The sequence below is a fragment of the Synchiropus splendidus genome, chromosome 13 (genome assembly GCF_027744825.2).
Source record: "Synchiropus splendidus isolate RoL2022-P1 chromosome 13, RoL_Sspl_1.0, whole genome shotgun sequence".
NCBI lineage: Eukaryota > Metazoa > Chordata > Actinopteri > Syngnathiformes > Callionymidae > Synchiropus > Synchiropus splendidus.
In genome coordinates this window covers 11,251,650-11,277,527 of record NC_071346.1, presented here as the reverse complement: position 1 = coordinate 11,277,527, position 25,878 = coordinate 11,251,650, and the positions used below count along the sequence as shown (strand labels likewise).

Sequence of the window (25,878 nt, the reverse complement as noted above, 5' to 3'; positions counted from 1 at the left end):
AAACCTCATGTCCTCCTTCACCACCTCCATCAATCTCCTCTGTGGCCTTCCTCTCCACCTTCTGCCTGGCAGTTCCAACATCTCAACATCTTCCTACCAATGTACTGGCTCTCTCTCCTCTGTACATGTCCAAACCATCTCCATCTAGCCTCTCTGACTTTGTCTCCTAAACACCTGACATGTGCTGTCCCTCTGATCTACTGCTTCCTGATCCATCCTGCTCACTCCCAGAGAGAAGCTCAGCATCTTCATCTCTGCTACCTCCAGCTCTGCCTCCTGTCTTTTCCTCACTGCCACTGTTTCCAAACCATACAACATTGTTGGCCTCACCACCCTTTTGTACACTTTCCCTTCCATCCTTGCCGACACCCTTGTGTCACACATCACACCTGACACTTTTCTCCAAAGATTCCATCCTGCCTGCACCGGCTTCTTCACCTCTTTCTCACACTCTCCATCGCCCTGGACAGTTGAGCCTAAGGACTAAAAATCCTCCACCTTCTTTATCTCTACATCCTGAAACTTCATCCGTTGTGTTCTCCGACTATATTGTGTCATCTAAGTGGTGCTGTATCTCTCTCTCGCTCTTCTCGCCAACAACAAAGAAGGTGGTACACTGATTTGCTAGCTTGTGCTTTGGAGAAGCTTGTTGTGTTCCTGGCGTCCCAGGCTGTGTTCTGCAAGTTGTATTTTGGAATTGAATTGTAGGTGCATGAGAGTGTGCAGTTTAGTATTTACTCATGCAATTTAATAGCTTGTTATTTAGGGAAGGAAACCATTCGCCAGTAGAAGACAGTTCCTCCCTATCACTACATACTCATCCACGTAGACCGTCTTTAGATCATCCTCAACAGTCGCACCTATCCTCTTTATCTTCTCAGTCGCCACATCCATGAACCGTATTGGCCGTCTTCCTCTTCTTCCTTAGCACCTAGTATCTCCATCCCAAACATGCACCTTGTCCCTCCTCTTCCCATGTCTCCAAAAACATCTTAACATTTAAATCTGGACCTCCAGTCCAATTGTCGATGACCTTTTCGTTCAGTTATCACCAGTAACAGCGAAATGCTCAGGGCCAGAGAAACGAAACACATTTCACAGCCAACGTAGCTAATCTGCTCTAATCTCATTCTGACTGCTGCACGGTGAACTCTCCCAGGTTATACTGCGAAGGCTCCGGGCTGGCACACACTGAGGCACCACCTGAAGACATTTTGTTCCGCCCAGACTGAGAGGAAGAAAAGATGCGTCTAAATGTTCTCATATGCGAATGCACTTGTGGCAAAGCTGCCGTTTATATTATTCCAGAGGACCACTGGGAAAAGGGGTTAAAGCTTGGAATGTTCACTATTTCCCCACAGGAAGCCGAGCATGGAAGTCTACCATCGCCCCACGCCCAGCTATCCATCGCATGCAGACTGAATTCCAGTGCAAAAGTCAAAGAACCTTTTCTATTGGCGAGAAAAGAATGAAAAACATCATAGCACACTCTTGTTTATCCATGTTTTATTAAAGGCACTTCACCCACCTTCCTCCCGATACAAAACGTCACATAGCAGTACAAAAATACTGGAAAGTATTTTCTTAAAAGTGTCAGCCTTCCCCTGAAAAGGCTTTGTTTTTCTTCTGTTTGAGAACCCAACATTCACAATGTGTCAACGAGTTGCCTCTCTAAGCAGCACATTTGACATTTACACAGGTCTCGACATCATAGTGGGCGTTACACACACATATGTACACAAAAAAGACAGACGTATGATAGACTATAGCACAAGGTACGGTGTAGTATGTCGAAGCACTCAAAGAGAGCTTCACTGTGAATGATAAATAGGTAGAGCGGTGTTGTGAGACAGTGGTTTTGAGAAGCTTACTTTCACAATCAGCAGGATTGCGATAAAAATAACAAAAAAAAAAAACTATTATTGTGCAGTTACTGTAAATATAGCTATTTTATTCCATTGACCTCAGCAAAGGTCTGTGCTCTATTTGTTTCCTTCCAGTTTTTAATTGCTAAAACGTTAGCATTAGCAATACTAGCTTGGGACTCACATTGAAATGTTATATGATGAAAAAACTAAGTGTGCATTATGACCGTTATGTGCCAAACGTTTCTCTTCACAAACCAGCTAATCTGACTAGCCAACCGAAGCAAGTATGACCGGCTCACAACAATTTGAAAAATGCAACAGTGGCATATGCAAAATGTAAGTGAACTCGTCCTTTGATGTGTCGCAATGGTCAGGTAGCCGCTGCCATTTCTCTTCTTCCTGTGGATTATGCTTTTAGAAACATGACGTCACGACTAGTCGACTGATGAGCCCGTTGGCGACTAAGTTAATAGTCGATTATAGTTGACTGCTTATTGCAGTTCTACTTATTTGTCGACTCACTTTAACTCGAGTTAGATCAATTTAAAACGTCAAAATTTCATTGTAGCGCGACCGCGCAGATGCTAACACCTTTATCAAACCTTTTAACCGCTCAGTGAATTATCCAAATTTAATCCGTGACAGGCGAACAACTATCTGCATTGAAAGCTATTCGCTTTTAGGGGTTGACAGTTTTGGGTTGAACCAAGAGACAGAAGCCTCTCGTCGCCAACTCAAGTCCACTGCACACTCAGACAGACACAAACACACACAGACATGTGACACTCGTCTGCATCGCACAACAGACGGTCATAATGAAATGGCTCAGCGGGCGCTCGTCCTAACCAGCAGAAAGAGGCCCAACACCCCAGTTCCACTTTTCATGTGTACATTCTGTTGAACGATCGTAAATGTATTAAAGCTTCTGGACACTTTCCAAAAGCTTCACTCCAGGTTGTTCAAGTGGTGACAAACAGTATAGAGTCGCCATAATAGTGCTATATAAAAATACAATATTTGTAAGAAAGAGGAACCTAGTACATCCTTCCTGTAAGTGAGGAATTTGTTAAGTCTTTTTCGTTGTCGGGTCAGCCACGGTGTCAACAGGTGGAGGCGCTGAGACAGTCATTTTCACTCCACCAAGTGTGGCGTCTTCAAATCCTCGCTTCATCTGGGCCGATGAATATTTCTAGTCTCAGTGACTTTGTAGTGATTTTTTACTTTGGTTTAGGGTTCATAACAGCCCGGTCTGCAGTCGTCCTCACGCCATGATGAGATGATTACTTCGCTCCCGGATGTCTACTGGAGGAACAAGGTCTTTCTTCACAGGGGTTGGCGAAACAGTGGAGCGTCTCCCTCGGGGTTTGAATAAGTCAGACACGTAGAACACCTGCAGGAGGAATTTAGATAAACATAAGTCTGAAAGAGAAGTCAGCGTTTAGCAGACCGATTGAATGCTTTCCTTATCCAACCAAGGGCAACAGCAGAAAGAGAGTGTCCCTCTAACTGGTAACCTCCATCATGACAACCGAGCTCTGTGACCAGGGTCCCCACATGGCCTCCTCCTAGCTACACATGCCGGGAACACCTCAGCACATTGACAACCAGGAGGAGACCTATCCCAAAAGATGCCCCTAAAAGATGCCTCTTTCCTGTGAAGAGGTGCAGTTAGCTACTCTGAGTCTCTCCAGGACGGCTAAGCTCCTCAGTCCATCTTTGAAAGTATCTTCATACCAAACGTGACTAGGCCTTGGGTCTAAAGTTGGTGGAACCTCAACAGGGCGGATTGGAGAGTCAGAATTGTAATCTACTGTGGATGTCGATTAAAAGCAAAAAAGATTTGGATGCCGCCGTTTGAGGGACCATCAGATCCTGCAATGGTGCCATTGTTACTGGCAGCAACCAATACAAACACCTTGTCTTGTCAGAGTTCAGATTTTTCACGCCACTAATGTCACCTGTAATGTGCGTTGAAACCTACTGGAGCTACCGCAAGAGTTTGTCGCACATAAACACACCTGGTTAGATCATGTTTGGAGTGAATGTACCTTAAAAAAATCAAACCTATAGTGTTGTTGTGGCGACGATGCGAAGCCATTGTGTTGACTTTCATTTTCTACATGGTGAACTAGACGACAGTTGAAGCGTTTGCAGATGACTCACTATGCAGTAGGCCACCAGAGCTCCCTGGACGAAGCCTGCGAGGACGTCAGTGGGGTGATGCTTGTGATCAGAGACACGGGACAAGCCGGTGTAGAAGGACATCATGATGAGGGTGAACTGAGTCAGGGGTCGCAGCAGCCGGGCCCCGTGCCAGGTGAAGCGTGACTGGAGATAGAACTGAGGACAAACACCATGAGTTCAGGCATGGACTGAATCAAAGGTGCTTGTAACGGTGAACTCACCACCAGGTAGAGCATGGTGTACATGGAGAATGAGGCGTGGCCAGAGAAGAAAGACTTTCTATAAAAGAAGGATCAGATGGGAATTGACAAATAATAGTAAATAAAGCAAAGAAGAATAAAAGATTTCCTTGTTACCTGGCCTCCTGAACTTTACTCTCCGGCCCTTGACACTGGTAGTCGGTGATGTATCCCAGCGAGCAGTTGATTGTGCTGAAATCCGGTTTGCACACGTCCAGGAAATGAGGGCGCATGCGACCCACCGACACTTTGGCTATGTCGGTGAAAGACTGGCTGATGGCACAGCCAAAGATGAAAACGCCAACCTGTCTGTAGAGGGCCGAGATGTACGGGTTCCCTACAAAAGACTTGGAGCCCTCGTTCAGGAAGTAGATCCTGTAGCTCTCCCCGATGATGATCTGACAATAGGAGCAAGGATTTAGTCTCCATCCAGTTTGAAGAAACCGTGCAGTGATGTAGCAGTTCAAAAGCAACTTATCAAACTTGTGACAAAGTGGTTTAGATTCAGCTTTCTTGTGCTTGGAATTGTTTACCTGCGCTGTTGCACACCTGAGAGAAAACACTGGGGCAACGTGGGGGGCAACCCAAACTGGCCGCTTCGAAGAATTTTCTCGAAGTATGTAAATAAACCACGGTCTCGACGATGGACGTATTGGGCACGTTCAAGGGGGAGGCGGACGGTCGTAACTCACAACAGCTGTTCAAGCTCAGGATCGCCCCTCCCTCCCCTGCTGTTGTCCTCCAGCAAATAAAAGGGAGAAGAAGAAATTCAGACGAGGTTTGGATAATGAAGGGAAAAGTGAAGCAGAAAAGTGAGAAGGTGCGTGAGACTGAAGGCGAGAGAAGGAATGAGGAGTGGAGTGGAGGATGGCAGGGAGAGGGGGAGGCGTCGCTGGTTCTAATCAGCAGAACTGCTGAGCTAGTCAATGTTTCTGATTCTGGTGGCCAGACTCCACCAGGCGCACGTCGGGGGCACGTTTGTTTTTCATTTCTCCGGCTGTCTCTCCGAAACGGCTCGGATTTCTCGAGGGACGTCTGGCTGTTTTCATGTTAGTATCTCGGTTTCATCAGACATTCTTCCAGGGGGCGCAGGAATACGTCTGACTCTGGGAAGCACTCTGCGAAGGGAGAACCCTTGAGCTGATTTAACAAGCTGATAGCGGGCCTGGTTTCCACCAGCCAGTCCTTTAGATCCAGGTCGATACAGACCAGCTGCTTTCATGGGAAAGAGACAAGGGCGCAGGAACATCTGGTTCCCTTTGTGTGAAGCACTGGGTGCTGATACAAAAAGACCATGTCAATAGCAAGGTATCACCCTGGAACCACAAAGTTAATACCCGGATCAGACCGTCACTCTCAGTTATACCAACTTATGCGGTATAGCCCAAGGTTTCTTGGCTTGACAGGGTGAGAGATGACGTGACTAGAGGGGCATTAAGAATCCCCAAGTTAGGTGGGAGACACTCTAAAAGGTCAGTCTACAGTCGGGGTAAGCGATATCTCGCCTAGTTTTGGAATCTAACCACTATTCAACCACAGCAATTATGGCATTTAACCGAACAACCATTGCGTCAACCATAATTACACAGGCTCCTAACGCGTTCTCACTATAAAACCCCCAGAGGCACTCAGCCAATACCATGTCTGCGCTTCATGATGGCAGGGGTGGCTTACAGTGAGGGCTAATATCACAGGGCAGCAAGGCACACTCCAGCGCTAACTAGACGCCCAGCTCAAAAGAACGTTGGAGACAAATTTTAGAACGTTGGGAGATGTAGAATGTGAGCGAAAACATGAATGTCTCTGTTCCCAATCTATTTTAAGAAGTTTCCCACTCGGAAAAAACCTCTCTTTCTATACCATCGGGTAAAGACCATATTCATCCAGGAGAGGCTTGGAGTAGATTCCTGTTTCCCCAGAGGAGGTGGCATCTGTCGGAAGAGAAATTGGTCCTGGTTCCTTGGGTGCCAGAACTGCTCAGATCGGGGATTACTCTTCACAAATTTTCCGCATCTTTGCTTGCTTACTTTGGGTCCATTAAAGAGGGGCACATGAATAAATCACAAAGATACATGGAAGTCATTTTAAGCCAGTGTTTTCTCTCAGTTGGATCCAGCAAACATCTGAAAAATTGAGCAGACTGCCGACTATTCATTGACTTTCTGACTAATAACAAAATTTTTTTTTTAATGGAAGTGACAGTGTTTACATGGGGGTCAGTCGGTGCTGCTAGTAACAGTGAATCCTGCTAACAAGAGAGTGATGACAGCATTAGTGAGTGAGGTGACTTACAGACAGGATGGTGATAAGAATGCCAGCAGCACTAAGCACACCATCGCTAATGGTGTCTCCGTTTTTGGCGGGGTACTTGATGGACTCGTCGTCGCAGTAAAACCCTCTGCGGTATGGCTGCACAGCGCTGGTCTCAATGACCAAGAAAGGCAGGCCGGCTAGTGTGATGAAGCGGTGAGCAGCAAAAGGAGAAAGGAGAGTGGAGGGGTGGGGGGCGATGGAAAGAGAGATGAAGATGTGGGGGTTAATGAATTGAACTTCAGTCAGGTTTTAGGTGCGAGCTTGAGAGAATGATGGAACATCTGGGGCTGGCTCACCCACAACAGAACAGCACTTTTGTTATTACAGAGGTTTTCCAGTGCGACGCACTTCAAAGGTTGACATCTTTTAAATGAGTGAAGACCTCAAACCGAGTAGCTTGGTTTGGATGTGATGCTCACCCATGAAGAAGGTCAAATCTGGCCAGGAGTAACTTAAACTGAATTGTATTTCAGCACTATAATACGGCGGTTTATATGGCTGTAAAGTCAACGATTGTGTTGCTGTGATTTGGAAAATGCTGAGTAGCACTGCAGCTTTCTACAACATTAACATCTAATGAAGTGCAACATGGAAAACCACAGATTCTGAGTCAGACCAAATGACTGTAGAGATTCATAAGCCAACTATGAGAAAGAGCCCCTCGTGATGCTCCAGCATTGTCTTGCCGCACCTTCACAGAACTTACTGAGACCACAGGCACAGAGACCCCCACTGCAGTCAGGACAGTGGTGGACACGGTGCTGCTCTTGTAGGGGAGTCTGATGCTGTCGTCGTCACAGAAGAAGCCCCTCCGGTAAGGTGGGAAGGGGGACTTGTGCAAAAACACACCCACAAGCAAAACTGCGAGTTGGACACACACCATAGAGGGAATCAGCATTCACACCAAAGAAAATAAGATGCTGTTTCACCAACCAAACAAGTGTCCATGTGTTTACCTTTCAGTGCCAGTTAACCTTCAAGTACAGCAACAGCAAAAAAAAGAATTGAGCGCCACCATCTGAGGCGCTATGATAAACCTCTCTTCCATTTTGCGTCTTTGTCTAGTTGAAGGATTTTTCCTCTCAGCCTTTAGTCACCTTAAAATCTGGGCTCTGATTGGTCAACTTGGTGCCGGAGTTTAGATTTTTCAACACCAGCTGAAAATGTCCCCAACATTGCTATGCAGATGATACTTAAGTGTTTGCCAAAAAGACCACTAAAAACTTAAAAGTGCAATTCAAAACACTTGATCCCAAATTGGGTGCAATTTAAACTCAAGATAAGAGAGAGTTGGTTATTTTCCTGTGTTCTCAAAAGAATGGGAGACTTTGAAACTTGAGTGCAAGCACCCAGGAGGCGACCAATCTTCCACAGATTTCCTAAAAAACCCCATTCAGATCACATCAAAGTGGTGTGTAATGAATTGTGAAGCTTTCAAGTTTAAGCAATTCTCTGATCTGCCAAAAAAGAAAGCACCACTGACTTTCCCCTCTCTCACACTCACTTCCTGTGTCTGAGCTGGAGGAGAAGTCAGCGCCAAGCGCTGCTGAAGCCGGGCATAGGGAGGGGGCACCATTTCTCAAACCAAATGTCAACACGCGCTTCAGTCGTTGAGCCCTTCAACCTCTCACGTCCACACACACACAGCTGACTGCCCTTTGAAGGTCCAGCTGGGTCCAGCTCAGGTTTCAGACGGCGCTCTGCCGCCTGATGGGAACTGAAGCGCAACGGCGTTCCCTTCCAATTCAGCAAGATTATTAACATTTTCATTCTTCTCCGTCAGACAAATATTATCGTGTAGATACAGACAGCTCCAGGCTCGTCGGTTCTCAGAGGTCTGGAGGCAGACTGGAATCAAAATGTGGCAACAACTCAAACCCAACATTGACTAGTGGACACTCACACTGGCCCCATATCACATACATCAACATGGAAGTTGAGATCATGATACTTAAGAGAAGAAGAAGATTTTTTTAAACATGAAATGAAAATAGGAAGAAGTACTTTTCAAAATTAATAAATCCACATTCCACTCCTTCAACGTTTCTGCGGATGTGTTGCCAATACTTTGGATAGTGGCATGAACGAAAAACGTTTGCTAATATAAGTTCAGTGTTGTGGACTTCTTTTTATAATTCATTTATCTTATTTCATATCGGTTGTGTTTATGGGTTTGTAGCATTTAGATAAGAAAAATCTTATGAACATGTAACTTTATTGAATGGACTATGTTAAATAATGTCAGACTGCACCAACTAGTGGGTAAATTGAGCTGAAGACCATGTGAGTCAGAGCTAAAACATTTTGTAAGACTCCCTCATACAGTGTGTATCTTTCCTACACAGAAGGAAGCAGATTGTGACATCAAAAATGCCGTAGTAAAATATCATGGACTAAAGTGTCACTGTCTAATCCCCACTGACAGGGTCAAGGACTTTAAACATGGGTTTTTTGGGGAAAAAAAAAAAGAAAACCACAAGAAGAAAATGTCAGATCTTGTTTTCCAGGGAGTCAGCCGGGGGTTTTCTTCGCTCCTCAATTCACTCCAATCCATCAAAAACAGTGCAGCCTCAGCACAGAGCGCAGCATCTTGGGATTTTCCCCAGGCCTATCCCCTTCCTCAATTCCTGACAGACACTCAGGTCCCTGGTCTGCCAACACCACACGACATTCAAAACAACTGCAGAAAACCATAGTGATAGGAAAAACTCCCTGCTTCTTGTGTCAACATCCGGTGTCTACACACGACTCTTGCTCTGCTTTAACAAGTGTAATTACAATAAACAAACTCTAATGACTGGTGATGAAGATGTGGTTACTATTAAATGAATCGCTCATCAGGTTGAGGTAGATGAATAAAAGACGCTGTTTAATGTTTCCCCTCATCAGTCTCGGGCAGCTCCTCTCCGAGGAAACCAGAATCAATGTGCAACCCTCACCTTGAATTGAATCCCCTCCATATTTGTGAGGCGTTTGCCAAAACACAGAGTGAGGCTATTAAAATAAACAGACACACTTTTTCCATTCGCAGGGATCTCTCAGTGTCTGGCACAGAAACTGTGGCAAACACACACAGTTGTTTTGACTGGTAGCACAACCTGCTCCCTGTCTGATGCTCGCGACAGAACTGACTTCATAGTTCCACCGGCGAGGAGAGAAAGTCCATCTGCTTTATTTTCAGGGAATGGCTGTTGACGGCATCACTGCCGCTGCTTTGTGAGTACTTTTATGCCACAAGACAACACAACAAACAAAACACTGTTCGATGAGGGAAACAACAATAGGATTAAACTGATGCAGGGAAACAACAACAACATCGAGGAGTTTATTCTTTTAATGGTTGCCCTGGTTGTCCAAACTGAGTCAACAGAGTTGTCAAGTCAAACACAAGTGGTCAGACTCAAAACATTATAAGGACTATTTGAACTTTCATCAGATGAAGAGGATCAAAGAAGAAGAAGGAACTTCCACCAACCACACTGAGACAAACCCTTGTGTGAGTGGAACTACTTTTTAGGCAGGACGCATTGGGGATACGTTATTTTTTCCCCCATTGTTTTTCAATTCACGCCTTCCCAAATCCTTGGGCACCACGAGGACAAGCAGTGCTGATAGGTAGAATATCTCTCATTAATTTTGAAAATTTCTGGACCTTAGCTTACCACTATTATGCTGTTATCACTGCTTAAAAACATATAACATCAGTCAGTGATTTATAAGTGTGATAACCATCATGGTGGGCTGGCTGTATAACTTATTGAAGTTGAATATAAAAGTTATGTAAAAGTCACAGTTATATTTTAAACAGCCTCCTTTGCTGAAAATGAAATAGTTTTCTTTATTGAAACAAGATCTGGTCCTCAGAGTCTGGTGTGTGCGTTGAGTAGGGGCAACACCCTCCTTGAAAATCCTTGAAAAATCCTTTGCAAAGACCCGAGCAACAGCACAGAAAGCAAATGCTTTGAAGAGAAAAGGGAAAAGAAAAGTGTCAGAAATATTAATAATAATCTCCACTCAGCTCTTTTTAGATTCCATTTTAAGTTAAGCTGCGTTCGAGACTAGACTAAAATAAACTATATACAGTTTATTTTAGTGTAAACTCAAGGCTAGCTGACACTGCTAGACATATTGTGCAACTTTAGGTTCATAAATGGAGGATCTAAACGCCAATGGCTGCTATGAACTCAACATTTGAGACAGTGCTTGCTTTCCAGGATACAACTGGGCAGCGCCACAGACACACAACGCCACAGATACACAACGCCTTGACGTTGGAAGTGCGATCAGAGAAAGGTAATTGGCAGCACCGGCCCACAATTTCCTCCTGGTGGTTTTCTGTGTCCCAAAAAATCCTGCTGGTTTGTTGACAGGCCTCTTCAAGGAGAGAACAAATGATGGGAATTCACCCTCCAGAAGGGTAGAAAAACATAGACAAAGCTGATCAGGGAAGATTATACGGCACGTCTAAGAATAGACGGCGAGCCCAGCGTGACTGGCAGCACGGCAGCGGAAGACACGCCAGCCTGGCGGAGGACTCCAAGGATGGTGTTAGGAGGGAACATGTGCTGCGCCCACAAAAACAACCTTCACCTTGTGTTTGCAGCTGTTGAAAACCAGAGCGCTTGAGATCCTCAGCACTCACGACTGACCTTTAAGCAATTCTCTTAATTGCCACACACAAACTGGGAGAAATCCAGATGTTCAGATCAAGCGAATTCCTGTTGGTGAGGAATGTCTAACGTTCTGGGAAAATATAACGAAGAGTGAAAGCTCAAGACCCAAGAAACGCACACCTGCACTTATTTGATAGCCATTTTACCCACTGTGAGCGCTTTTGATGTAGTTTTATAAACTGGTAACTTTATTATTTTCACCATGACACTGTCAGGCAGAGTGAAGGGTTTGATCATCCTTCATGGAGTGAGAGACATTCCTGAGCCAGGAGAGGAACCCAGTCACAAACAAGCTCTGAAACTCTTCTATATAGTTAATATAATATATATTATTGAAATTTCTAACAATAATTCAACTGTCAGTACATGCAGCAGAGTGACAGGTTTGATCATCCTTCATGGAGCGAGAGACGTTCCTGAGCCAGGAGAGGAACCCAGTCACAAACAAGCTCTGAAACCCTTGTATATAGTTAATATAATATATATTATTGAAATTTCAAAGAGTAATTCAACTGTAAGTACATGCAGCAGAGTGAAGGGTTTGATCATCCTTCATGGAGCGAGAGACGTTCCTGAGCCAGGAGAGGAACCCAGTCACAAACAAGCTCTGAAACTCTTCTATATAGTTAATATATGTTATTGAAATTTCAAACAATAACTCAACTGTTATAACACATAAATAGCTGAAATCGAAGAGCTTCACAGCTGTTTAAGAAATAGCAATCGATTGTCAACGCAATAGTAGTTTAAATAAAAATAGTTTGAACCAAGCATCTAATCGCGACTTTATCTTGAGATGGTTCTTATATATATATATATCTACACACACACACATATATATAATAATAATAAAAAAATAATAAAAAACAGAAGACAAAATTTAAGTCAGACTATGTTTAAGTTCGAATCCAAAAAACGCATATTTGTTTTGCTGGAAATTATAGAGTAAACCCCTATGAGGGGTCACTGCGGTGATGTACCGAGATGGACCGACCTCTCAGGTGAGAAGTTCGGTGGGTTTCTTACCTAAGAACAAACAGAACAGGTCCACTCCCACCAGCAACTTTCTCCTCTTGTGGTCTTTGCAGTTATTGTTGTTAAGGGTCCCGCCGTTCCTCGCCTCGGCTGCCATGCTTTTCTCACAGATCAGTCGTTGCATTTATAACTCGAAGGTACAAAGTGAACTTAGGAAAACTACCCCAGCAGTCACTGCTCAACTAGATTTCATGAAGTTACTTCTACAGACGCTCTGGACATTGGTTCAGTTGGGTCCAGACTTGTCACAATCGCTGCCCTCTTTCTTCTGGTTTCCCTCTCCTTCTCTCCTCGAGTAGTGGGAGACCAGTGACTGCCCCCTCACGCAGGCACTCCCCCCGTCACGCCCCTCAATTAAAACCAGATGGAGTTAGGGGGATCGAAAAGTTGCTTCACCAAGAGCTGACACAAAAACACTGGAATTTCATTCAGACAGAGGGAATACAATCTAAGCAGCCACACATTAGCCTGTATATAAAGTATTTAAAATTAGAAAAGAGGTGATGGACGAGTTCAACGTTACCAATAAAGAAATGAGTGATAACAAACACTTGTTTCAGTGACACATATTTATTAAAGCACAAACGTCCTACACGCTGAAAAGGTGACAGAACAATCGACTACCTGATCTAACTGTTCTCAGTAAAGGGTGAATGAAATGAAGCTCTGACAGCAAACCAAGAAAACAATATGAATCCAAGTGCAGAACAAAGTGCCGACACACCCAACAAAGACAAATTATTGATGTTGTTTACTAAAAAAAGGAGGACACTTCCAATTACTTAAATGCACTTGAGGGTTCAGAAGGAGTCTGCATACAGAGGAGGAGGCGGAAGAAGCTCAAGCTCTGTGAAGTCTACTTCCTGATCTCTGTTTGAACAGAGAGATAAAGAACATCAGTGACAAAAAAGTGTTGGATTTTATTTAGTTCCACTTACGGATACGGAGGCTCCTCGACGTCAGACAAGAAGTCTGTATTGAGGGAAGCGGTGTCAGAAAATGAAGCAAAATCATGACGAAAAATAAGGCAGGACTCACTTGGTGGATCAACACTTTGAGCCCGGCAGGAGAAAGAAGAGACACATTAGGTGAGTGGAGACCATGACAAAGGTTTTAGTGAGAGGCAGCAGTACTTTGTTGGTGTTGCTCCTTCACCATCAGGGATGTCATTGAAATCGTTCTTCCCATGCTGGAAAAAGATGGCGAGTTTCTGCAGCGCCTCATGTCTGGTCCTGAGCGGAGGAACAGGTATGCAGTAGAGCTACAGAGAACAGAAAAACTGACTTCCTGTTTGACCTACTGAGTGTGGAGATCCTCCAAGTTTGCGTCGCTGAGCGTGTGTTGAGCACCATTATGGATGCCACATGCTGTAAAAACAAAGTGGTGTCAGGTCACTATTAAGTTGCGCAAGAAGCGGGTCGGAACCAGAAGGTGCTCACCCGTCTCTGGCATGGAGGACATTTGCTGAGGGAAACTACTGGACACAAAGAAGAGAAACTGACCACAAAAATGAAGTAGTACACACATATCCAAACACATTTCTGCAGTGCGAGATTTCATCTTGTTTTGCAAAGGAACCGTGAATTAAAAACCTTGGTAGGCATTATCATAATTCGCTACGGGCCCCCTGAAGACAGAATCAAATAGCTGGCAACTTTTCAGTCTTACTGGCTTTCGTTTGAAGCGGAGAGCGTCTCGTCTTCACAAGCCCACTCCTCACTGTCATCAGTGACTGTGGAAAACAAATTAACTTGATTAAGCAGTGGGAATACTGATGATGGGATGTTGGCAGACGCGAGCAACACACAACTGCTCTCAACACACAACTGCTCTCAACACACAACTGCTCTCAACAAATTATTCTGGCTCAGCTTTGCCAACGTGCAGCTGAATTATTGTCACGGTGTGTTTATTTAAATGCTACTTACTTTGATCAGATCATTTCAACGTTGGCCTAGAACCACTTGCACAACCTGCTGTTAGGCGACGGAAGGAAAAAGCATGAAGCGAAAATGCTTACTTACAACTGCTGGTAAGAACGGGGTGACTGGAGGATCTGAAAACAGAACTGTGATCAGCGTTGGACAGGGATTACCACAGAGACGTCTAACAGGTACCTGCTTCCAATGCTGATGGTGTCTGCGTCCGGGTTCCCCCCTCGTCCAGCCGCCTGCGCCTTCTTTCCCAGCTCCAACATCTCCTTGATGTTGAGCTCCACGTTCATCACTGAAATGTATCCATCTGCAACAGAAGAGTCGATCGGTGTCCGAGTTAAGCCGTGAATTATGGAGTACTCTACTTTCACAACCACTTGAACCCACACTTGTGGTTGGCATCCCGCGCCAGCCATTTCCCTTTAGGACAGTTGGTGGTGCGGATGATGCTGACGGTGTCGCCGCTCTTGACAGGCAGGTCGTTCTTGCGGACTTTGTTGGCCACCATCACTTTGGCGTGGTACATGGGCTCTTCTTCACCAGTAACCTGAGAACCACATTGTATCTAGTTAATAAAAGGGAACGTCCTTTCTCCACTACATTGAGGTGGAATGCAAGTCTGGCTGTTACTTTGAATTTCTTTTTCATCTCATTTTCTTTCTTCTCTTTCTCCTTTTGCTCCTTTTTCTCCCTCTCAAGTCTTTGCTTTTCCTTCTTTTTATTTTCTTTATAGTCGGCGGTGTTTGGACTTTGCTGCTCTTTGCTGCTGTTAAAGTCATGTCAGATTAAAACAAAAAAAAAATCCATCATAAGCGCACACTTACATGTGATTCAGGCTGGTATGAACATGCTCTCCAACCACAGGGCCCCTGGTGACAAATGAAGTGAATAAAAATGAAACAAAAAAAAAACAACCTGAGGAGGTTATTATTAAAATCAAAATGTACCAGGGGTTTCGAGGCCACACGTTGAGACACACCTCTTCTTTCTTCCCTCGGAAAAAGCAACAAGCACAATCAGCAAATCAAGTAACCAACAGCCAAATCACCTACTTACCACTGGAGGGTTTTCTGCATATGGATCTAAATGAAAGGAAAAGGTTTGAGAGTGCTTCACTTGAAGGACAAAGCATGCAACCCTTACTCTTCACACTCTTTAGTTTGCGCAGGTGTTGGCTCTGAAGGAACTTATTGATGTTTTCCACGTCCTCGTACACGTTGTCACAAGCTTCATAGTAGTCATCTTGTTGTGAACTGGAAGGAAGAATGGTGCGCATAAGAGAAACAACACTAAGAGATGGAATAAGGAAAAAAAAAAAACGTACTGAGAATATGATTGACTCTCTTCGCTTAAAGCAGCGTGGCTACTGAGCTCTGCTTCTTCTTGTGAGGAGTGGCAGTCAACAGCAGATAGTGCAGTCTCATCCGGGTTGACTGGAGGGAGCGCTATCGCGTCATTGCTGTGACTCCATTCGCACATTTCCATAGATTCTGGGAGGTTCACTGGCTCTGGGAAGTTGGACGGATCCAGTGGGATGATGTTGGGACTGCCAAGATTCAGATCCTGAATCGTAGAACTCGCTGCAGGCTCCACATAATCGCAGAAGTCGGACGGCTGGTCCTCAAAATCAGACAGGTCGTTCGGCGGAGGACAAGTCAAGCTGACAAAGTCCATCGCCTCAAGTTCAAGTCCAGCAATATCAATGATTCCACCCTCGGCGGTTTCCGGCTCGGAATTCTCAAAGTCTGGGAACTCTGGGGGAACCAGAACAGAGCTGGAGATGGATGGAGGTTCAGGCTCCTCGGGAGGCACTTGGCTGGGGCTCGGAAACACTTCTGCGAAAAGAAACCAGAACCAGCAATTTAGCATACTTGAACTCTAACACAAACAAAAACGAATACTGATGCCCAAGTTAAATATCAACCTTCAAGGAAAATCGCATAAAAACAAACGTCTGTGGAGGTCGATGCAGAGGAATATTTGGCTTTCCAGACATTAGCCCGAACAATATACAGCACATTCCATCAGCCTTATTTTCACAGTATCACAGTTAGCAGCACTGTGAAATAGACTTAGATTTCCGATTGAATAAGAAAAAAATAAGAAATGAACACGGAAAATGATCACAGGCAGAGACTCAATACTGAGATAAGAGGCAAGAACATGAGGGTCTGCACGTCTGTGTGTTCATAGATTTATCTGATGGCCTGTTTTAATGAGGTTAGCATTTGTCACGGGCCTGAACAAATACATAATTGAGGCACGCTGTGAATGAGGTTTTGCTGCATGCAACTCATTATGATTTCCCCTGTTAGTTTTAAATCATTTCCACTGCCAGCAAGACAGGAAGAGATTGTGAAACTGGGGAAAAACTGCTTTCTTATAAACAGCGTTGCGGCCTAACTACACCAACAAGGTTTATTTAAATCACTAAAATATGATTTTCAAATGATGTGAATGATTACTATGTAAGCATACCTTTATCTTTTGGAGGATGAAAGCGACTGAGATCCACTGTTGGTGGTCTGGGGGGCTTTACTGGCGCCTGCCCGAGGTTCCTCAATTCAGGAAGACATTTCTTTGAAGGAGGTAAGAGCACGGCAGCTTTTTCAGTTTCCACAGGTGGAGGTCCAGGCTTATTCCAACCGCACGTCTTATCCAACTCTACAGGACGAAAGGTTGGATGGTTGGTTTTAAAAGGGGAAGTTGAATCGCAAATGTATACAGTTTAATACTTACTCCTTCCTGAGTTGTCGGCTTTGAAGAAAGGTCGGGCAGAAATGCAAGCGATGTGAGGAAGACTGACAGGCGGTGGCGGCGTCGGTAGGTCCCGGATGCTCGGTGGTGGTGAGGGGAATCCTCTGGCGCTGGACAACAAATCCGGTGAGCGTACGTTTTTAGATTTAGAGGAGATCAACATATTTCGCCGTGAAAACTTTTTCTTGGCCCTCTCCAGGGTGCTCAGAAATTTATTGTCGCTGTCGCAGTTTGTGTCAACAGCAGGAGGCGTGTGTGGGACGTCGGGGCTGGACGGAGGGTAATCCCGAGTGGATTCATCTCCATGTAGGTAAACGTCATCATCTGTGGACTTTTCTACAGAGGGTAACTCACAAGGAGCACTTGAAGGTCTGGTTGTCAGGTCAGCATAAGTGGGCTCATCAAAACTTTCTGGATAAATCTTTGACGCCTTGGATGATTTAAATGGAAGTAGCAACGTCTTCTTCTTGACCTTAGTTGATGGCAGGACATCTTTAGCTGGCTCTGTCACCGGATGCCTGGCTACATCGGGCTTAGGTGGTTGCGCAGGAAAGATCAGAGGAACGGGGTGGTCTTTCAAGGTCTTTTCAGACGGGCTACGTCCCTTAAAAGTTGGGCTTTTCTGAGGCTGTGGTGGGAAAGAATTGGGTCGTTTCCCTCCTGACGATCTCAGTCCATCTCGGATCATAATGTGTGGAGTCTTGTTCTCCGCTACTGGAGGGGGGAGGTGTTTGGGCTTCTCAGCGACGACGGGTCGGCTAGTTTTGGATTGAGCGTTCAGAGCCTCCTCTTGGAACTTGGCCCTCAGAGCTTTGACGTTGACTGGACCCTCCTAAAAGCAGAGATAGATTGACCAATTGGTATGTCGGAGGGCAATGATACAGGGCGAGAGAATAAAATGGGTCCAACAGAATGGTCAAAATTCAAATGTTTAAGCTCTGATGGCCAAAAAAAACAAAACAGATGTGGTGTCGAGACACTAACATAGAGCTTGAAGATGGCATGTATGAATGAAATGTATTATTATTAGGGAAACAAATAAATATATAATGTACATTGTTTAAGAATCAATCACTTTTATAAAAAATGTTTTTTTGCGGTACAATATCACAGGGACAACAAGCACAATGTTGAAGGTAAAGATGTGTGAGAAAAGTACAATTTATAACAAGAAAAATAGGCACAATACATTGAAAGAAAACAAGAAAAGCAGAAAAAGTTGGTGTAAAACTAAACATGAAGACGATCCATCCATTAATACGTCCACTTTAAATCGCTAATGGCGTAAATATAATCGTAAAGAGATGCGTATCATATAGCACGTCAACGACTGCGTGACTTCGACGAGCCTCAGCAAACACCTGCGCGGCTAAAAACATTGCCACCGTAGTCTCAGCTAACTCGCTTTTAAGTTGGTCTGCAAAGCGCAGAAGTTGTCAGACGACTTACCTCTTCCATAGCAGCTGTCTTTGTTCATCACTGTGCAACGTTGAACATTCGGAGAGTGGTCGCAACTTTAAACAGCCGGCGCCTGCAGCTAAAGAAGCTAACTGCTAATCACGAGCAGACGCTGGTGCTATTTGAAAGCGCCGCCACACGCATGCGCAACGTCCGCAGTTCAACCTGCGTCTTTTGGGGATGAAGTTATTATTTACATTTTAATATTTATTTGGCGTGTCGTAAAATATTCCAGAATTTGCTGAAACAATGAAGGCGCAAATTTTAAAATGTTTACAAATCCCACTGCAGTGGAACTTCCCCGGTTTTCTCCATCGTGTTTACATTTGATCAATGATTCACTGTGGTGAGACAAGAGAGGATATCGACGCTGCGGCCATGAATTACATGAGAAATTTCTGAGCTCTTGAATGAACATGCGCACCTCAGGTCCGGGAATAGCGTTCTACATCCTCATTCTTTCCTCCACTCCGCATCTAATCTCCGGTATAAATGTTTCCTGGAGGCAACCAGCAACTCCCGATCACAGGTACAGTGTTTCCTCATCATTTTCCTGGCAAGATATGAATAGTTCTGCATGCATTAATATGCAACTGAGATTACGGTTGTATGTTTAGTCGTGTTGCGGCTGCCAGGCGCGTCAGGGATGTAAACAGACCCGCACCTATCAACTGCAGACTGGGGAGCTGGTCGCCTTGGACCGCATGTGATTCATGCACCGACAAGAAGGTAAAAGTTACTGTTGAGCATAAAAAATATTCACGATAATAGCAAATTGAGGTTGTTCAAAATGCTTTAAATCAACAAGTCGAGCATAGCACGTATTGATCTGACACACACAGGACGATCAAATAGTCCAAAGGTAAAAATAAAAGTCCTCACATAACACTGCTACTAACACACTACTATTTTATGCCTCTTAGTTTCGTTTCAGACACATGGAGAGGCCATCACAGTTTGGTGGGTCGGTGTGTTATGAGACCCTGTGGGAGACACTGGGGTGTCCTGCTGCTACCACACAGTGCCTGGTGCCGGACTACTGCGGCCAGAGCTTCACCTGCAGAGAAACAGGCGAGATCTGTCACATCCACCCGGACACACAGCTGAAGACGAAACCATTTCTGCCATTAAAACTACATCTGAAATGCATATACAGTGGTACCTCTGTTCTCGACCACAATCCGTTACAGACGGCCGATTTGTTTGAAATATGAATCGATTTTTCCCATTACAATGAATGGAAAAAGAAAGAATGCGTCCCAAGCCTTAAAATAGTCTTTTGTAGGAGTGAATGTAGAGTGTCTGCTGCAGGTGCGCTGTTCCTCTATGTGTGTGGCCGCTGCATGTGGGAGGGATTGCCGAGTGAGTGACGTCTCTCCAGAAGTGAAGAGGTGCCCGGTGCGTGTCCAGCTCTGAATGTGCGCTTCTGTGCAGTTTGGCTGTGACAAAGTCATAAACCAAGTCACGCTCTGTCCCAGACTCGCCTCATCCCTGTCCCAGCTCCAGCCCACAACAGGACATCAAACCCTGGAGTGAGCGCTCCAGCCTCGGAGGTGTCGAGAGCGACACTCTACCACGGTCCAGTGCGGAGACAGGAAAGGTTTTACACCTCAATATGAAGAAAAACCAGTCAGTAAATGTAGCTAACGGCCACGTCAGCATACAGAGGCTGCGTTATAAACAATAACAGAGTGCGTCGTGGGTCAGCTGGTCGGTCTGCGCACATTATTTATTAGTTTTTTCCAGCTTTTTTCGGGGGCGTTCGAGTTCTGGATTTTCGTTCGAAATCTGAAGCAAAAAAATCTCGAAATTTTTGTTCGAACTCCAATTTGTTCGAAGTCTGGGACGTTCGAAAACCGAGGTACCACTGTATTTGAAACTGAAGAATCTGTTGCTGCTCACATCTGCTATTGCTGGAATAACAGTGCTTCTCGCTGGGCTCTTCAGGACGATGCATCAGCAAGACTCTTCGCTGTAATGGAGAGCCCGACTGTGACGACTTCTCTGATGAAGACAACTGTGAGAGCTTCAACCAGAGGCGAGACAAGTGCTCCAGTCTGCTGAGCATCCCAGGAGCAGAACAGGGGACTCAGGGGTAACCAGTCGTTCTTCAAACTACGCCAGCATGCTAGCTACCGTAGCCATTTCAGGAGCTGTGTTTGTGTCATCTACATTCCAAAAATCCATTCAAAAATATTGTTGGAAACTAATATTTTCGCAGCTACAACGCTCTGACGGGGGAGTTTGTGGACCGAGTGATTGACCCCCTGTATTTCGGGGGACGTTGCGAGTACGTCTACAATGGTGAATGGAGGAAGTTTGTCTATGACGCCTTCTGTGAGAACCTGCACTACAACGAAGACGAGAAGAACTACAGGAAACCGTACAACTACCATTCCTACCGTTTTGTGGTACTGTGGCTCCAACAGCTTCTCCATCTTTATTTGAAATTTAAATTAAAAACAGGAGAAATCGCAATAGAAGAAGTGGCACAGAAGACAGCTGTTGACACTTGACTACATATAGACAAAGATAACAGCATAATCCAAGCGTATCCAAATTGCTGTTGTCAACCCATCATTTCAAGTGAGGAAACCAGAGCAAAATATTCTATCATACTAGCAAAAAGCAAATCTGAGATGAAGAAATGGCACTAAAACGCAAGATATTGTGTTCCCCAAACTAATGTGGGTTTGCATGTCGCAGGCTGAAGCTTCGTCTGAAGGCTCACAGGAATACTTCCAGGACATGGTGAGCTTGCTGAAAGCTCGGAAGACCATGAGGTCATCAAATATCGGGGTCTCATTTGGAATCTATTATGTGCAAGTGGGACTGAGTATGAGCAAGGAGATGGAGTTTCTGAGAAACGTCTCGCAGTATAGAAGCCAGGTAAAGCAGCCATGACACTTCGACCTCCTCATGTGTTTTGAATTGCTCACCAAACCATAATGACTTTTCCGCACTGGAGTTGAGCTGTTGTTCATGCTGTTCTTGGGTCAGAATCAGATGTTGATGGAGAAGCTATTGTTTTCTTTGTTCAGAGTCAGAATCAGCTTTTTCAGCTTTTGCCAAAGTCATTGAGGAACCCACAAACTACTAAGTGCTTTGGTACATCGTACAAGAATGAACAAATAAAAATAAAAATGTAGACATTAAAAAATAAATAAATAAAAATGACAAAAATTAAATTAAATTAAATAAAAAAAATGATTGAGAATAAACATTAACAATAAAAATAACTAATAAATAAATCTATGTCAGTGCTTGTTATTAATGCTTAGTAATGTTATGCCAAGTGAAACTTAATGATCTGTAAATGTTAAATACCATTTTAGGCCTCTTTGTAATTTGTTCAAAACACAAAAATGTAAATGCTTTATGATCAGAACTCTGAAACTCTCAAAACCATCTTCAATTAAACTAAGGATGAACTTAAGTAAGACTTTTTTTCCAAAAGAAGGAAACATATTTATTCCAAAAATGATGGACTAGAGAACAGTTGAGTGAACTTTAAAAATCACGAGCACCAAAAAATATGAGGAAACTGGAGAGTTACACAAGTTTCTGAATTTTTTTTTTTTAATAAAGGAAAGAAATCTACTGTCAGATAAACTAGTCACTGGTTCAGAATTGACTACAAAACATAAAACGTACAATAAAACATAAAATAACTGTTATCTTAAATCGTTTCACTTCTATTTCAAAGCAATTCCTTGATATTTGTGAACTCTGAGTCAAGTTTCTGTAGTGTCTGTCCAGAGTGGGACAAACTGGCAACACTTCCTCCTTCCTTGTAAAACTGAACTGATTTTCCGTGGATTGTCAGGAACTTGGGTTCATCCGGCTTCTATCCAAAGTCCACACGGCTCACTTCAAGATCCGAAGCGATCAGTTGATGCTTCATGAGGATTTCTACATGTCTCTGATGGAGCTGCCGGAGCAGTACGATTTCGGGATGTACTCCAACTTCTTGAACACCTTCGGCACGCACTACGTCACGGAGGGAATAATGGGCGGCGCTCTGGAATACGTCGTGGTGGTCAACAAAACCTCCCTGGCAGAGTCAAGTCAGTCTCAGTGCCTTGTTCACCAACGCAGCCAGGCTAATTTTCGTCTTTGCTAAGTACAGAAATTGAGATGAAGCTGGCTGGTCGATGTCTCGGCGCTTCCCTCGGTCTGAGTTACTCTTCAGGCAACTACGAACGTTTGGAGCTCTCAGTGGGAGGCAAAGTCTGCAAGACGAGTGGCACCAACACGGAAGGTAGGACCTCCACAAAAGTCTGCTAACTTCAGAATAACCTCCGCTTGTTTTGGTCGGTAGCGGATGACTCCGGCTCCGCTGAGATCCAGGACATCATCACTTTAGTGAAAGGAGGAAACTTGGTGAGTAGTGGTGGACTTCTGGCCATCAGGAACGTTGAAACCTACAGGAAATGGGGGGCATCGATCAAATACAACCCAGCGCTGGTGGAATATGAGGTATCTTTGAACTCAAATTGGGATGTATGGCAGATAAGGCATGTATTTACTTTTTTAATCTACATTAGACGTTGCCAATTTATGAGCTTGTGCGACGGAGCACAGCCGCTGATCACGTTGGGGCCCGACTGAGCAACCTAGAGCGAGCCTGGGAGGAATACATGGGGCACTTTCACCCTTGTCGCTGCGCTCCCTGCCGGCACAACGGCATCCCCGTGCTCACTGGAACGTCCTGCAGCTGTATTTGCCAACCTGGCTACATGGGCCACGCCTGTGAGGAGACTCGAAGATCAGGTTCCATCCTCTCCTCACAGAAGAAATTCACACATTGAAGGATGTTCATGTAACATTTCCACTCCTTTTGGGTTCAACAGACACCAGAACTGATGGGTCGTGGTCTTGCTGGGGCGCTTGGTCCACTTGTGCATCAGGGAAGAAACGTCGCAGCAGAAACTGCAACAACCCTGCACCTGACGGGGGCGGGGCTAACTGTTTAGGCTCCTCCTCCCAGACCAAAGGGTGTTAAATGGATGCGAGAGTGAAGCTTGCTCTGCAAACTTTCTCAGCCTGCTGATGCTTCACATAGAAATTTTCCAGAGGCATTTCTCAATATACTTGACAAGAATTTAAAGGAATTTCCTTGCCATTTAATTTTGTCTTTTTTAAAAATTATGCAGCAAGAATTTGTTCACGCTCTTTTATTTTCTTAATGAGTCAATAAATTTATCTTTAAAACTCAGAAGCACCGCGTTGTCTCTTGTAGCAGGCCCGGACAGGAAAGGCCTCCGTTGTCGGGCGCCGGATTATCACACCGTCGACTTCTGGTCATTGACCCTCCACTGCATGACGACCACGACCCCCAGCAACTCCAGCTGCCATCGATGGCTACGGCTTAGAGAGGCAAAAGATCAGCCAAACATGAAAACACATTTCACTGTGAATAGAGTTACTATTTCAGAATGTACTTTGTGGGAATTTACTTTGTGGTCTTTCAGTGACCTCACAGCCGAGACCGCTGTAGCCGACTGGACACACACAGTCACATCGAGTGCCTGTTGAGAGGACATGCTCACATGTCAGACAAGAGGAAGTTGCCTTTTCAATATATATATATATATATATATATATATACTTTTTCCCCACATATATAAATGTTTCAAAAATAAATAGACAGATACTATATATATATATATATATATATATATATATATATATATATATATATATATATATATATATATATATATATATATATATATATATATATATATATATAATATAGAAACAGAGGCAAAAAAGACTGGAAATAAATCTCAGACCTCTCATGACCGCCACGCCATTGTTGAGGCAGGGAGCGCACCGACATGAACTGGCCTCTGCGAGGTACTCAGACAGCGCCCTCTTCAGGTTCCTCTTCAGGATGGCGTCGTTGGTGAAATCCCGGGAAGTGACCAGCTCAAACAGAGGCCTGGTCTAAAGACCCGAAAACAAAACGTCAGTGATAAAGCAGACTACATTGATAGCTTCAGTTAAACACGCACTAGTTTCACACATAGTGTGTTGGAATTATAGCGTTATTTATTATTTTTAGCATTTGGTCTCTTAAAATGATATTTACTATTTTATTTGATGCCTGAAAAACTGCTTCAGTTTTATTATTTTACACGTTTTCTTTCCATTTATCTGGCACATATTTATTCTCTGAGATATTAATCTCGTTGCATTTTTCATTTTAAGCACTAAAAAGAAAAAAATCCGAGACACTGGTCTCTGCTATTAACTGATAATATCACCTTCATATCCAGTTATGCTCCCGTGAGATATAACTGGAGCTGTAGTATCAGATTAGAACGTGTAGTAAATGGCTTGATAAAATAAATGGAGTAGCAATATTAACTGAAGAAATTTACCGTCCTTCGGACAAAGTCGGGGTTGTAACGCACGCCCTCGCCCCATAACTTCATCAGCTGTGGGGTGGGCAGCTTCTTTGACACTAAAGCGCTGATGGATTCACTGCTGCCGCCCCTGACGACGGCCACAAAGTCCTCCACCATCTGACCGTCTACAGTGTCCTCTAGAGGAGCACAAAACCCGATAAAGTCTGATGTTGACAAATGACTTCCACGGATTCTTACCTCCCATCTCGTTGAGCAGGCCGTCACAGGATCCACCCTGGAAGCCCACCGACACGTAAACACCAAATATATTGGCTCCAACCTTCAGACCCTGCTGCACACAGTTCTTGTAGTCTTCCAAGGAATAATCTGAAATGATAAGGTTGCTGCTTAGTACCGGTGTATGGTCAGTGGGGATCCAGATCTTTCTGAGGGGTTGAGAAGCTCGAAAGTCCTGTAGAACATCCCTTATATACTGTGAAAAATTGTAGCTACTGAGTGACTCGGCTATTTTGTGCGGTGCAGAAACAAATTGAATATGTATTTGTTTTAAATGTGTCCAGAAAGCGGAGGGCAATATGACAAAATGCATCAGGAATTATTTATTTACTTAAGTTAAATAACTGTTTTGATTTTATCACTTCTCTTTTGCATGATTTTATTGTAGTTTAGAGGCATTCTTTGCCTCGACTTGCCTCATAACAACAATGAGTCTTTCTATCACTTCACATTTTGGAGTGCGTTTATTTTGTGCATTTAGTTTTTCACCAACTATTAAACAACGAAGCAAATTTTGAAGTGAGATATGACATTAGCCGATAACTCTGTTAGCTGTGTGGCGTAGACAGTCTTTGGCGTTGCGGGTCCGACAAGGATCACTCCATCATTCTGTTGTGAAGGTGTGTGGTCAAGTTAGAGGGGTAACAGGTTTAAAAAACAACTTGAAGTTGCGCAATTGACTTTGCTGTGAGTGTGTGGGAAGAGGAGCACTGCACACACGGCAGCACTGCTTTGGCTGACGGACGAATTAGCGCATTAACATA

General features: G+C 44.2%; 4 protein-coding genes across 7 annotated transcripts in view; 1 reads left to right on the top strand and 3 right to left on the bottom strand.

The window, feature by feature from the left end:
* Positions 1-1,489: 1,489 nt before the first annotated feature.
* Positions 1,490-12,593, bottom strand: LOC128769447 (phospholipid phosphatase 3-like). Of its 2 annotated transcripts, none has more exons than XM_053883172.1 (6): positions 12,304-12,593; positions 7,311-7,465; positions 4,409-4,689; positions 4,274-4,331; positions 4,032-4,208; positions 1,490-3,258 (listed from the first exon to the last, which is right to left on the bottom strand). In XM_053883172.1, the coding sequence occupies exons 1-6, from the start codon at positions 12,434-12,436 to the stop codon at positions 3,130-3,132; spliced, it is 933 nt and encodes a 310-aa protein (XP_053739147.1). In that variant the 5' UTR covers positions 12,437-12,593; the 3' UTR covers positions 1,490-3,129. The 2 variants fall into 2 exon arrangements, with proteins under 2 accessions (XP_053739147.1, XP_053739146.1); XM_053883171.1 differs by lacking the exon at positions 7,311-7,465 and adding an exon at positions 6,584-6,741.
* Positions 12,594-12,879: 286 nt separating this feature from the next.
* Positions 12,880-18,595, bottom strand: si:ch211-188c16.1 (uncharacterized protein LOC562677 homolog). 3 transcript variants are annotated; one of them, XM_053883164.1, is made up of 18 exons: positions 18,453-18,595; positions 16,986-17,835; positions 16,725-16,910; positions 15,571-16,081; positions 15,390-15,499; positions 15,303-15,328; positions 15,194-15,234; positions 15,071-15,115; positions 14,877-15,012; positions 14,634-14,793; positions 14,430-14,553; positions 14,337-14,368; positions 13,981-14,044; positions 13,752-13,789; positions 13,613-13,679; positions 13,446-13,544; positions 13,251-13,364; positions 12,880-13,182 (listed from the first exon to the last, which is right to left on the bottom strand). In XM_053883164.1, the coding sequence occupies exons 1-18, from the start codon at positions 18,459-18,461 to the stop codon at positions 13,113-13,115; spliced, it is 2,682 nt and encodes an 893-aa protein (XP_053739139.1). In that variant the 5' UTR covers positions 18,462-18,595; the 3' UTR covers positions 12,880-13,112. The 3 variants fall into 3 exon arrangements, with proteins under 3 accessions (XP_053739139.1, XP_053739141.1, XP_053739140.1); XM_053883166.1 differs by having other exon boundaries at positions 13,752-13,786; XM_053883165.1 differs by having other exon boundaries at positions 14,877-15,009.
* A 196-nt stretch (positions 18,596-18,791) lies between these two features.
* On the top strand, positions 18,792-23,657 carry c8a (complement component 8, alpha polypeptide). Its single transcript, XM_053883168.1, has 11 exons — positions 18,792-18,990; positions 19,079-19,190; positions 19,385-19,532; positions 20,409-20,556; positions 20,683-20,872; positions 21,168-21,350; positions 22,288-22,528; positions 22,591-22,722; positions 22,783-22,940; positions 23,009-23,234; positions 23,315-23,657. Exons 1-11 carry the CDS (start codon positions 18,872-18,874, stop codon positions 23,464-23,466), a joined length of 1,809 nt encoding a protein of 602 aa, XP_053739143.1. The 5' UTR covers positions 18,792-18,871; the 3' UTR covers positions 23,467-23,657.
* The window catches only part of LOC128769768 (complement component C8 beta chain-like), a 57,983-nt gene continuing 55,728 nt past the window's right edge, over positions 23,624-25,878 (bottom strand). The window contains exons 22-26 of the mRNA XM_053883743.1: positions 25,076-25,204; positions 24,851-25,014; positions 24,260-24,413; positions 23,921-23,992; positions 23,624-23,831 (exon numbers count right to left, since the gene is read on the bottom strand). Of these exons, the coding sequence (XP_053739718.1) occupies positions 23,677-23,831; positions 23,921-23,992; positions 24,260-24,413; positions 24,851-25,014; positions 25,076-25,204 (674 nt within the window). The 3' untranslated portion in view covers positions 23,624-23,676. The remainder of the gene's footprint in view (positions 23,832-23,920; positions 23,993-24,259; positions 24,414-24,850; positions 25,015-25,075; positions 25,205-25,878) is intronic.

Coding starts and splice junctions, on each gene's coding strand:
- LOC128769447 (XM_053883171.1), bottom strand. CDS start 12,436: ATGCAACGACTGATCTGTGAGAAAAGCATGGCAGCCGAGGCGAGGAAC. Junction 6,742..12,303: donor CCTGTTCTGTTTGTTCTTAG/GTAAGAAACCCA, acceptor TCATCACACTAG/CCGGCCTGCCTTTCTTGGTC. Junction 3,259..4,031: donor CTCTGGTGGCCTACTGCATA/GTGAGTCATCTG, acceptor TTCCTCCTGCAG/GTGTTCTACGTGTCTGACTT.
- si:ch211-188c16.1 (XM_053883164.1), bottom strand. Junction 14,794..14,876: donor AGATGAAAAAGAAATTCAAA/GTAACAGCCAGA, acceptor TGTGGTTCTCAG/GTTACTGGTGAAGAAGAGCC. Junction 14,554..14,633: donor GCGGGATGCCAACCACAAGT/GTGGGTTCAAGT, acceptor CTTCTGTTGCAG/ATGGATACATTTCAGTGATG.
- c8a (XM_053883168.1), top strand. CDS start 18,872: ATGAACATGCGCACCTCAGGTCCGGGAATAGCGTTCTACATCCTCATT. Junction 18,991..19,078: donor CCAGCAACTCCCGATCACAG/GTACAGTGTTTC, acceptor TTGTATGTTTAG/TCGTGTTGCGGCTGCCAGGC. Junction 20,873..21,167: donor ACCATTCCTACCGTTTTGTG/GTACTGTGGCTC, acceptor TGCATGTCGCAG/GCTGAAGCTTCGTCTGAAGG.